Source organism: Botryllus schlosseri, chromosome 13 (genome assembly GCF_051294905.1).
Source record: "Botryllus schlosseri isolate E-star chromosome 13, Bs_hap1, whole genome shotgun sequence".
NCBI classification, from domain to species: domain Eukaryota; kingdom Metazoa; phylum Chordata; class Ascidiacea; order Stolidobranchia; family Styelidae; genus Botryllus; species Botryllus schlosseri.
Genome location: NC_137248.1, coordinates 24,503,805 through 24,516,734, shown reverse-complemented (window position 1 = coordinate 24,516,734; position 12,930 = coordinate 24,503,805). Strand labels below are relative to the sequence as shown.

The 12,930-nt window shown below is 39.4% G+C and overlaps 2 protein-coding genes across 2 annotated transcripts in view; one reads left to right on the top strand and one right to left on the bottom strand.

Annotated features, from left to right (window-relative positions):
• LOC145453690 (uncharacterized) overlaps nt 1–3,128 on the bottom strand; it is a 94,212-nt gene extending 91,084 nt beyond the window's left edge. Inside the window, exon 1 of the mRNA XM_080331666.1 lies at nt 3,118–3,128. The gene's annotated coding sequence lies outside the window, so the exon portion shown is untranslated. The remainder of the gene's footprint in view (nt 1–3,117) is intronic.
• LOC145453684 (cilia- and flagella-associated protein 43-like) overlaps nt 1–12,930 on the top strand; it is a 252,286-nt gene that overhangs the window by 211,961 nt on the left and 27,395 nt on the right. Inside the window, exons 5-16 of the mRNA XM_080331653.1 lie at nt 374–507; nt 571–712; nt 2,060–2,207; nt 2,576–2,712; nt 3,312–3,503; nt 6,194–6,274; nt 6,991–7,139; nt 7,196–7,302; nt 8,859–8,947; nt 9,394–9,523; nt 10,098–10,243; nt 10,889–11,032. Of these exons, the coding sequence (XP_080187779.1) occupies nt 374–507; nt 571–712; nt 2,060–2,207; nt 2,576–2,712; nt 3,312–3,503; nt 6,194–6,274; nt 6,991–7,139; nt 7,196–7,302; nt 8,859–8,947; nt 9,394–9,523; nt 10,098–10,243; nt 10,889–11,032 (1,599 nt within the window). The remainder of the gene's footprint in view (nt 1–373; nt 508–570; nt 713–2,059; nt 2,208–2,575; nt 2,713–3,311; nt 3,504–6,193; nt 6,275–6,990; nt 7,140–7,195; nt 7,303–8,858; nt 8,948–9,393; nt 9,524–10,097; nt 10,244–10,888; nt 11,033–12,930) is intronic.

Below are 12,930 nucleotides of genomic sequence, written 5' to 3'. Positions count from 1 at the left end.
TTCAAACCGCTCGCGGTGTATGAAACATTCTTTAAAAGTATACCACACAACGGAATTGTCTTGAACCAGAGTCCAGCCGAATACCGATTCAAAACAATAACAATCTACACTCGAGCATATATCAAGAAACCAGAATACATCAAAGAATCAGTAATCAAACGAGACAGAGACGGCGCGATAAGAAAGCTAAGTAGCTAAATTAATATGTAACAATATCGTGCCAGTAGAAATTGCGTTTATGATGAGAGATGACGCGGGCCACAAAATAACCGTCTGCGGGCCGCATGCGGCCCGCGGGCCGCGGGTTGAGAACCCCTGGCCTACACAGTGCGACATCATGCTACGACACAATGCAATATACTTTGATCTACAGATTGAGGCAGAGTCAGAAGTGGCATCGTTAAGTTTCAACCCGCTGAATTGGCACGAGATTTGTGTGTGCGGACCGACCAAAGTGTACGTGCTGTCACTGGAGAAATGCAACCAGATCTACATGATTGACGCAAGGTTGCCCTTTATCTGTTCGACTATTTACATGCTCGGTCTCTTCAAAGGGATTTTTCTTTCCAGAGAAGTGAAGCTTCCTGAGTGCGAGGTTGATATAAGCAACGAGGAATTTGAATTTCGGTACGTGACACAATCCTCGGATCAACCGGAGATATTCCTGTCGTCAAAAGCCAGACTCGTTGGTCCTAACGCCACCAGTTTCAAGGTACAAATTTGTAACAAGATATTTTGATGGAATAATATATTCATAATAAAATAAACCCGAATATATTAGGTAAACAACGCTATTTCCAATCGCTACGAGTTGCTGACGATTACCTCTGACGAGTATCTGCTAAAAATATTTGGGTTTCTTTTGATGCGGTATCGATATATTATTGAATTGTATATTGAAGTTCTGTCTGTAGAGATAATGTGACCCGACATTTGAGCATGGGACTTTATAACTGTAAAACCAAACCTAACCACAACTTAGCCAAATATCAGCACTTAGCGTAACCCAACCCTAGCCCAACCTTAACTCTAACCTTAACCCACATGGTCAATTGTTACATGCTATTGTGTTGTGCATGCACATGCATAAATCATCAATGAGCATTGCTCATATATTCACTGACCACTGTGATTAGATGGAAGTATGTTGCTTGCTACTGCGATATAATTTTCTGTCTAAAATTGTTCTCGCAATGTCATTCAAGGTAGGGCGAGTGAAACCGAAAACTTGAAATAGCGAAAAGTAAAAATAGTACTGGCCACTGGATTAACTGACACAAGTCCCATAGCAGCGATCTGCCTGAATATTTTCAGAAGTAAAAAAAGAGCTCATTGTTTTCAGTCGCTTCTGCACATATTGGTTTGAAATTAGTGCGACAGCATTCATTTTATTTCGCACCTATTGATTGAATAATAATTATTTCATTGTGAAATTAGATTTTAAATTATACAATGCTTAAGATTGAATCCCAAAATGTTTGGAGCTCGAGCATTTTATCAGCAGAAATTTAAAAACAAAGTTATGAGATTGGTAGCAAAATACACGGATTAGCCAAAGTTAATTTGTAAATCATTACCTCTATGGACCAGACTTGAATAAACTACTGGATTTTCAAAACTCGCCGATAAAACCAGAACTAGAGCGAACAACCTTTAGAATCTGCGACCAGCTAACTAAAACGCAACTAACTATGCATACTCAATTGCAAAGCAACCCATTAATATTTAGTTCCATAGAATCGGATCGGTTTTCGTCATGAACATCAGGTCGAGTTTCGAAGGGGTGGTGTTTCGACCCCAAAACCCACCCCCAGCTACACTACTCTTGGTAGTGTTGACTCAGCCAGCAATGGCTGCACGAACGTCACACAACAGAACGCCGGTATTAGGATTCATACCAAACGACGCCACGCGTTTTCTAGTTGTTTGGCAACGAATTTTTTTATACGTGCAACTAGAACTAGAGCCATATACTTAAGATACCTGCTGTTAGTTAAGCGTCACCCAACTAAATTGGTAGTTTGTACATATCTGCTCTGTACTCCACACTTTTCTACAGGCACCCTATCAACGTAAACCTATTGTCGAACCCACGGCTCATACGTGGTCCAGCAAGGGTCTGCTTTACATCGGATGCAGCCGTGGGGAGCTACTGTCAGTTCAGACGGAAACGGCAAATGCGACTGCTATATTGTCAGGCTCCAAAGGTAAGTAGGCTACATTTGCTAAATGCAGTATCTCGTTAACATTACATCTCTAATTGAAAAAACAATTACTTTAGCGCTAACTCTAATGAAAACTATCCCAGTAATCAGAACAGCATCTTGCAATTTCTAAACTATCTTGTTTTCTGCTAAAAGTATACGACCCCTCGACCAATTCTACATTTTGAAACCACTTACTTGACTACCTTTGATTTTCTGCATCTGCTGGAAGTATTTTACATATTTTTTCAATTGCTACCTGTATTGTAATGTAGTAGACGTTTACAAGGTTACTTTTACTTCTACCGGAGTTGCAACGTCGATTACTTGGCCCACCTTTGAAATCATGCCTACTCAACGTCTCATTCCAGATAAAATACTGGTTGGAGAAGCAGTCGAAGAGATGTTCAGCACACTTCTGTGTAACAGTCTCGGTTTGTTCTGTGGCGGTACAGACGGAGTTTTGAGAAAAGTGGTCATCGATAAAAATGGAGTGAAAATCACCAAGGTTGGCGAAAATTCTTGTTGAATACTAACCTCCTCTTTCTTTTGTGAATATAATATATATGTTATGTTAAATCATATTATATATGTTGATATACTGAGTGAATAAAAACTCATGTTGTTATCGTTAAGGTTTGGGGCTAAATCGAGTCTCTGAGTGATATAATTCCGAATAGAGCATTAGGCTTCGAGTCGAGCTTTTGGGAATCATTCATTATGACATCACGGCAGTGCGAATGATGCGGAAAGTTCAAATCTGTACGGTATTTTTTATACGACCACAAATAATAGCCTATAGCCTAATGCAAGTTTTACATCACATTAAAGATTCATCTTATTTTTTGGCTATACCTAATACCGTACCTATTTCATTTCACGTTGTCACAATGCCGTGAGTTGCTCACGACTTCAGATATGTCATTTTCAGTAAGTTGCGTAGATTTCGTACTACATGTTTCGTATGCGGCGATACCAGTCAAGATTCACAACGTTGCGCAGTTTTTAATAGTACCGGGTATGGAAACTATAATTCTTGTACTCGAACCATCATATCCAGCCCTAATTGGGATGTCACTATTAATTTCACCACCCATTCATTTCCAGGAATATGAGGGATCGTCCGCTATCTGCGCAGCAAGCTTTTCAGCACCAAATTTCAACGATTACGTTTTTTCGACTTCTTCCGGGGCTGTCTGCGTTTACAACGTCAAAATTGGAAATTGTCGCCCCATATTCGAGATTCATTCCAAGCAGTTTGTAGGCGCTGGATTCACCGATGGCGGGAATGTCTGCATGGCGAGTATCTGGCATTGCCATTTCGAAAATCTTCTCTGATGTGTACGCATTGTTTAAGTTGAAATCACACCATTGGCATGTGCTATTGCGCTAATGTAAGAATATGTTAGCAACTAGCACTACTGTCGAGTCACGAGTCATTTCGAGTCATTTCAAATTTTGACTCGAATCAAGTCAAGTCAATCAATTTTTTGAGGTGACTCGAGTCAAGTAAAGTCAAGTCATGAGTCAAGTCACAATTCAAGTCAAGTTGCCTTTTCAAAGTATGAGGCATGATTACTTCATTGCATATTGCCATACAGCTGTCTGAGATACTGATTGAGTGGTGATTGATTTTGAACCTATGGACGGATATAGAGTTAAATATACACGCAAGAAGGCGTTGTATCGCTCACATATACGTAGAACTACTAAACTACGCAAGTACTTGCATAGCCTCAGTTTGTAGTTACCAGCCAAAATAGAGAATAGAAAAACGAATTGATAAGATGCAAAACATGACCCATTTACAAATTTATATGATACAATTCAAGTCTGTACCAATGGTTGAGGACTATATAAACTATATTCGAATTCAACTTCAATAAAACAAGAGGTTCGTTTAAGGTAAGAACAGAGAACAGAAGTAGACATTTTGCTATTAAATTACTTTACTTACTATACTAACGTAAGCTGTAATCTTCAATCCCTTCGTTTGTGGTCAATTTATTTGTGAGAGAACAATGGACGCTCAGTAAAACGCACGATCATTGAATGAATGGGGCTCTCACGGGTTACACCAGCGTTTCGCAAACAATCCCAACTTATGCAAGATACAGTGATTTTTAGCGACACCGATTACTTGATGACTTGAAATTGACTCGTGAATTTTGCTCCGAGTCACGAGTCAATCCACATTTCTGATACGCCGAGTCAAGTCAAGTCATTTTAGCAAAGTGACTCGAGTCAAGTCAAGCCATACGAAAAAGGTGACTCGAGTCAAGTCATGACTCGAGTCATCCCAACACTGTAGCAACTTAGGGAACTTTTGACCGACAAGATAGCGTAATGGTGGACCATCCGGCTTCTTGATCGGTAGGTCGTGGGTTTAACCCTAGCCGGGTCAGACCAAAGTCCAGATTAGTAACACTCGTACCTATGGCTTCCCCGCTTGGCGCTCAGCAAGACTGGGATGGCACGGAGGGCTGGAGCAAGACTTAGATAGCCTTAGAAGCCAATTTCTGTACCTTCGTTGTCCAGCGGCATATACTGTAATTTTTCATGTATAATGCGCAAAATTTTCACGATTTTTTGTCCTAAAATCCGGGGGTGCGTATTATACATGGGTACAACAAGCCCTGGAAAAATCTCCCTCGATAAAAAACTTGAAATCACACCTTTTTTCATGGTTTTTTCCAATCTCGAATCACTTTCAGCCATCGCGCCCAGCAATTCGTATAATCAGTGTTACGCGCTGCCAATTACCGAGAAGCGTGTTGCCAATTAACGAGCAGCACAGCACGCGGTTTCCTGCTGAGTTAGTTTGCGGTTTGTACGCGAGCGAAATTAGGTCATTGAGCACGAGCATTACTGCTAATTCATTGCGTCAACGACAGGCCTGTACAATCGCATATACAGGCCATGCGCGCAAGATATAACCATTTGCGTAATCAGTCGCATCTCTAAAAGACCTAGTGCGCACGACATAACCGTTGGTCTGGGCAATCGCATCTGTAATAGGCCTCGTGCGCAAAATGTCGTGTCGCAGGCCTGAACTATCGTGTCGCCAGCCTCGCAGGCTTGGGCTGCTATCTACCACCGTTTAGAGACAATGCCGTTAATTGCATAATGATTAGCGATCGTTAGGCTGTCATTATTGTTGAACAGTGACATCGCAAAACAGAACGACATGTCGACATCGTATATTAAAACAGCGCTATTCGTGTACTGCGAATGCCGGGTGCGTACTATACATGGGTACAGGCTTTTTCCCAGAATTTGCATGCCATTTTAAGGGTGCGTACTATACACGGGGGCGCAATATACTTGGAAAATTACGGTATGCATCGTGCACTCATGGTATACATATGCACATCTCGTGTGTATGTATACCATGAGTTGGTGTATATGCCGGAAAAACATCAAGGACAGAAATATTTCATTTTTACCGTCTTTAATCCTCAATCCCCACTTTACTCTCTACCATTCTATGTATCATACTATATGATTGTCTTGGTATTTCCTATATTTTCAATTCGAGGTACCGTATTGCTGACGTTCACTACTGATGAGAGTCAGTCATAAAGCTTTTAGTGAATGGATTAACAATATCATGTTATTGTTTCGTGTAATTATGTGAGATTACCACCCATCAGTACAACATGCTGGGTCGCGATTGCATATCACTCGTAACTGCTCTTACAGTAAATCATTGCAAATATCTGCGCAATAATATTTCATTGAGATCAGATTAAATACTGTACTTATAACTAATAATTATTGTAATTATTGATGTTTGTGTTAATATTCAATATTTGGGTTCTGTTGATGTTCAGCCTCAATTATACTTGCACATTTTGTTCGTAGCAATCTTCTGCCAACAACTGCTCTCTCATTATTCAAGTGGGACTGTAATCCAGTACGCGTGCTATGGAAATTGAGCAAACTTTAACCTGTTTCTCATCGGTAAACTGAAATCAATTTTATCACAGAGCTGCAGAGAAGACGGCATGGTTGAAATCTGGGAATCGGAATTTGGAACATTTATATCTAAACTCATGATCGACGCACAGGTAAGTTTTACTGCGAGTAGGTTCTAGTACTCCGTTGAAGTCGAAGTATTCACTGGAGTTAGTCAAGCTCAAACTACACGAAGAAAAGTGTGTGGGTACTCCAATAACAATGGAATAACATATTGATATTGAAATGAACCCGGGTATTTTTGGTTGCAACTTGTCAGGGGTAATCGTCAGCAACTAGCACAACTTTGAATATCAAGAATCGCATCCCATGTTTGTGTCCAGCCTCAATTGTAGGCCTAAATGCTCATTTCTTTCAAAGCAATATTCTGCCAAAATATGCTCTCTTATTATTTAAGTTGTGACGATTGTTGATATACGATGTTCTTTCTCTACTAGTGGCTGACGATCACCCTTGATGACTGCCAGCTGAAAATATTCGGGTTTATTTCCATATGAATATACTATTCAATGTATATTGAAGTTCTGTACCTCCAGGACGCTCTTTAAGTTTGGATACAAAGTTTCTTTTAATTCCAGAAAGTAAATTACAGTGTTCACTGTTCAAACAGTAAGTTATTCCATATACTGACACCAATATATGTGATTGTATTTCGCACGAGACTGGTAGAGTGTTACTGCACGGACAGGCACAAGTTAGACTGAAGTCTTGTTTGAACTGAGCCTAACTACGATGGGAATCACTGATCCAGCCTACATGTTAATAGACAAGTTGCGAAGATAAGGAATTTTGTTTATTTGTTTTACAGGCCACTTCCTTTGACGTGTGTCCGTCTCACCCTCTCGCGGCCGTTGGTACAAAATCCGGATACGTTTACCACATCGACGTCACCCAGCCTGAGACACCCCGCGTCATTCACTGTCAGTACATGCACAAGGGACCGGTCGATTTTCTACAGTGGGTGATTACTGTACTGTTTGCCGAGTTTTGCGTTCCATGCCTTTGTTTTGCAGGTACACGCCTTTGGGTACGCAACTGGTTTGCTGTTCTCGCGAAGAGAGACACGTCTTTGTGATCAATTCGAACCCAGGATCGAAATTTCAATGCATGGGTTTTATCGGTAAGTGTTCTCTTTCTATAGACTCTTGTAGGTGCACAACTTTTATAATATAATCATTTGAAATAAAACCTATTGTTCTCGATATGACACAAGTCAGAGGTAATCGTCAGCTACTAGTAGAGAATTTAAAGTAACTTTGTATATCAACAATCGTATCACCAAATACGACGTCACAGGCATTGGAAATTCGGGTCATCGAGACCAACCGATGGCCTATTATACTGTTTTTAGATCATACACCAACTCGTTTTGTTGGCACAAACTAGACTGGCATTTTCATTCTACGTTCAATTGTCTTCTATATACAATTGAATAGTATACTCAAATATTTTGGGCTGACACTCGTCAGGGGTAATCGTCAGCAACTAGTAGAGAATTGGAAAGAACATTGTATATCAACAATCGTATCGTGACGTCATCAGCATGAGATCTCAAATAAGGCAGCGTTCAATGTACTATTTTAAGATGGCGTATATGTTCCTGGGAGTAGAAGTATAGCTAACCAAAGTATTTTAGGTTTAGCTGGCTGACTACTTAACCTGGAATCCTGTATCCTGGTGAGATCTTAAGACGCAGATATAAGCAAGACATACGAATATATTTCATACGTTGTTACAAGTAGGTTTACATGAATCTCATCTCGAGTCAACTAAACATGCGCTTATATAGACTCGTGATCATTGCAATCGGAAGTCTTATTCGTATCCTAATATGGCGTGAAATACACAATGTTGGATATTATCATATAGTCCCGCAAGCAGGTGCATCACATCTGTATCACAGCTGTATCAGCGGTATAAATTGCAACACTCTGCAACAGCTTGGCAGCGGTTGCCTCTGATCGAATGAAAGCCAGATCGAATGAGATCTGCTTGCTGTTAGTAGGTTCATGTAGGTTTGGAGGTTGTCAGTTACCATATACTCCTGCAGTACACAAACTCTTTTTATTGAGTCACATTTACTGATATCTGATCGTTACGATAGTTAGCCAAAAAGAATTAATTTGGCAATATCGAAATAGTTTACTACTGAAATAATTAAATGAACCATACTAACATATTCAACACATTGATAATCATTTTTTTAAATTGCTTCGACAACCATATCTAATTCCTTCTGAGTCAAGTTTCATTCATTCATCTATTCCATTGTAAAGTTATCAGATCAAAAATACAAACAACTGCAAGTGAATGAGATTATAGTTTTCCTCACTCTATTTTGGTAAAAAAAGCAGCGGGCGGTGGTCTTTTTATATTGATATTTAATTGCATGGTGTTTTCCGCAAAATTTCTTGGGTCGTGAGACTTTGAAGTGATTTTTTGGGTCTATCGGTAAAGCATTTGAATACCTCCATATCGTAATATTAAAAAGGTACTAGGGAAGTCTGTTCCCGAACTACTAATTTAATTTGCAGTAGTAAATATTGTGCTAGATTTGCCACTTGCAAGTGCACATATGTCGGTAGCTTTGGTACGGTACTCCATTTTGCCTGGTCATGACACACATGTCCAAAATATTGGCTCGATCACTGTTTTTCATTGGTTGATTCTCTGCAGATTGTTTTGGCACGATCAGCGGAATCAGCAGAATGCAGCATTCGGACGAAAAGACTCATTTTGCCGTTGTGGTACTTCCTACTGTCGAAGTAAGTATGATGTGGCTGACATTTGTTATAATTGCAATTTTGTTTCTAAAACTGCATGCACCGTATGAATAATGAATACAGTTGATAGTTTTAATGTCTCATTACCTGGTGATGAATCTTTCCTGTCATTTTCCCTATTCTACTTGTGAATAGTTTTTTAATGCCGTTATGCATTTAAAATGTAGAAAATAGCTTTGGGATCTGTTTCCATAATGTTTATAAGAGAAATTGTCATAAGAACCGCGCTAAATAGCCCCTTCATCATTAAAGCTAAATATATTGTTGTTATGTAATATTTTTTTAATAATATTTTCGAAGATTGAGATTATATTTGCTGGTGTTTAATATATTGCTGCGTCTGCTTCAGTAGCCTTCGGGACATAATTTGACGCTAATGGTGTCAGAAATGTAGCAAATTAACGAACGACTGCACATTTGCCAAACAGCTGAAGGCCGACCAAGAAGAAAGTTCAGCCGGCTGTTCAACGAGCGACCGGCTGGTCATTTTTTCTGTGCCGAATAACGAGTCCTTGTTCACAGCGGATCAGTTTGGGACTCCGATAAAAAACTTCAAAGGTATTTTCTGATGTCTATAAACTACAACGTTTTCGGTGGTCTATTTTACTATCCTTGTTCAGTGTTTGAAGAGCTTCATGAAGATACAGAACTACATTATACAATTGAATAATATATTCATATTGAAATGTGCCTGAATATTGATTACCCCTGACGAGCGTCGGCCGAAAAATATTCAGGCTTCAAGATCAATATATTACTCAATTGTTAAATATTTGATTGGGGAGTGCTTGTCTACAACTCAGTAACCTGCTTGCAATGAAAATAGGCTTGGAAATCCCGAATGCCACAATGAATATGTTTCATTGCAACCGGACGTGATCAGTAACATTCTACTGTCTATTATTTGATGGCGCTACCGTGGCCAACTCATGACCGCAGAGTTGATAATTTCATTCATTTGTTTTCTAACAGGAACGATATTGGTCTCCTGTATTCTTAATTCAGAGGTAGTGCATTCAGCTATTAATTGTTTACTCCATAGGCCTATAAATTGAAGCTTAGTGGTACAGAAAGGCTACGGCTGCCGGCGTAATTTGCGATAATCTCTTTTTATAGTCGATATCGTTTTTAGATTCATTCATCAACCGGTTGACATTCGACCTCACCATACCGTTGGAATCCGCCGTCATCTCCGGCATTGATTCTCATTATCACGTTTTTGCGGTCGGACTCGAGGACAGAAAAATGCTTCAATTCCAGTTTCCAATTGTTCAAGATGTCAGTACTTTCTCTGTCATTTCTTTATCCTAGTGATTAGTTGACATTTTGTGCAGCCTGACGGTTATCGGATTTCGGAGCCGGTATTGATAAAACCAATAACTAACACCTTGATAGACACCCCCCAGCTGATATTTAGAAGATATGGAATTTGCCGCACATGTCCAAAACTTATAAGCATTTATTTGAACAGAGTTACAGCCCTTGCTATGCTTGGACGTGAAAGCATTGTAACTTGCCAGTTATACAAAGTCTACGTTGTCTAAATTGTACAAAGACCATGAACTTTACGGCACGATGCAGAAATATACGCACCAAATTTCCTAATGAATTTAAAATTTCAAGTTTATTTTTTCTAAATAATGGACAAGCATCCAACTTTTCGGATATTGCAATTGAGTTATAAAATTGTAATATACTTGGGGGACCGGTGGTTAAGGGTCAATTCTGAAATCGAATTTGCAGCTGAAGCAGATTCATTTTTACTAGAAATTTTGCAGATTGAAAAAAACATAAAAGTCGCCAAAAGCTGCACCGTATATATTGATATAAAGTTAGTATGGTTGTCAATTTCGTAAAGCCCACATTGTGTTCATTGAACAACAGCTGTTATATTTTCATGTTGAGCAATCTTTTTTTCTTTAGGATAGCACTTCGATTCACAACCCATCCCTTGAAATGGACGGGCATCAAATGCGGGAAGCTGTCCTTAGCATGTCGCCGGCCGGCCAATGGATTTTATCCTACTCGCCCGATGGAAATCTTGTCATTCGTAGTGAAAAATCTCCGGTAAGGCATTTTTATGCAAGGGGTTTACATATGTATTGGTTCCCACCATCAAATAATGTTAGATGCTTCGATCCTCCTGATTTTCCATCAAGCACTAGAGATGTGATAACTTCTGAATGATCTTGCGCATCATGTGAGCATTCTGTGCTTGCATGTGTCCAATTGATAAAGGCATTCTCTCGTCATCATGATAGTATGTGAGTCAAAATTGGGGTTTTACATTATAACGACACCAGATAGCCTGCAAATATTTTCCTTCAATGGGAGAAAAAGAGTATTGATGCAACATGCCATGTCTAGGGCATGTCAGTATAGTGTAGCTGGGTGATTTGAGTTTTGAGTCGAGAAAGAGTGACTTGAAAAGCGCAACTTTCATCAATTTCTTTTTGCGGCCGCAAAGGAAATGAGTCCAGCTACACGTCATGTAAAATAATTTTGTGTTTCTACAGCATCTCTATTTCGTATCGCTTGGTGCCCATAGTGAGGATCGATCACTGCTTGACATGAATGTCATTCCATGAATATGTGTAGCCTTGCAACATGTTCCTATATGCTGAGATATGGTTAGCTGAGGTTAAAAGACCGGGCATGTGGTACTGAAACTATATTTCTCGTTCCGAAATATTACTCTTGGTGTAGAAACGTATATTTTGTTACTAGAAAAAGTCAACTCTCAGTAGTCCAATGAAGTTATTACAATTGATACTAGACTCAGATCCAAGTACTCGAGCCTCACAATGGTCACAAAGCGTCACGAAATAGTCATGGTTCAGAAATACAAAATCGGTTTAATGGCGTTATAGTTGATAAGCTTTCTGAAGTAGCAAAGTAGCGTAGCCGGATAGATCGTAGGGAATTCTGTGCTATAATTAACTTGTGCATCAACCTTTTTAGGCCTTATCCTAACCAAAGAGAATAAAAGATTACAGATTTATTCGTAGTTGTTGCAGTGAAAGATCTATCATGAGTCTAGACTCGATTATATAGACTTTAACGCAGAGCGAACGTTTGTAGTTGTATAATTGTATATCTGACTCCAAGAAGGTTGCGTTTACAATTCGCTGCGTGTTCTTCTTTCGTTCGACGACCGGCGTACACGCCGTACGACCTTGTTGGCTGACGTACCACCAAGCCTGTCTATTGCACACGTATTCGATGGATCACACTGACGAATATATTTTGTTTCCGTCTCCCCGACTTGTAACTTTATTGAATATCACGTACGGTTCAAAATGCAATATATTTTCTCGCAATCAGCGAACTACTTATGAATGTCTATCGACTTCCGAACCAGCTAATAATCATGCATGTATATCGACTTCCGAACCAGCTAATACTCATGAACGTATATCAACTTCCGAACCAGCTAAGAATCACCAATGCATGCATCAATGTCTCTACGTGGTATTACGCACGTATATCATTAAAATGGCGTTATACCAATATATTTCGTTAAATAGACCGACTCTCAGTTTTGTGGTCGCTCAAATGAGAGACTGCCATAATTCAAGCATTGTGTAATTAGTGTACAACCACCATAGCATGCACATGCATAATGTGTAGTACATGACATAGTAAGCTCGTGCTAGATATGCGGGCTGTTAACTTAAGACGGTTAGGTTGGAAGTGACAGCATTTTGATTGATATTTGAATTCATTATTAATGTTATGACATCATGATAGGGGGTACTCGAATGCTTGACTAGGAAACGGATTACCCTGATCATCGATTTTCAGTTTGACAATGTGACGAATTGAATTTAAATACAGTCCAACGCAAAATGCTTTCTATACATGTTCATTGCTGTGCCATTCTTGGGCTATTCACGTTTATTTTAGGGTAAGTCGAGTATTTCAACTGTAATATTTTATCACACCTACAACATTCATGGCTCAAG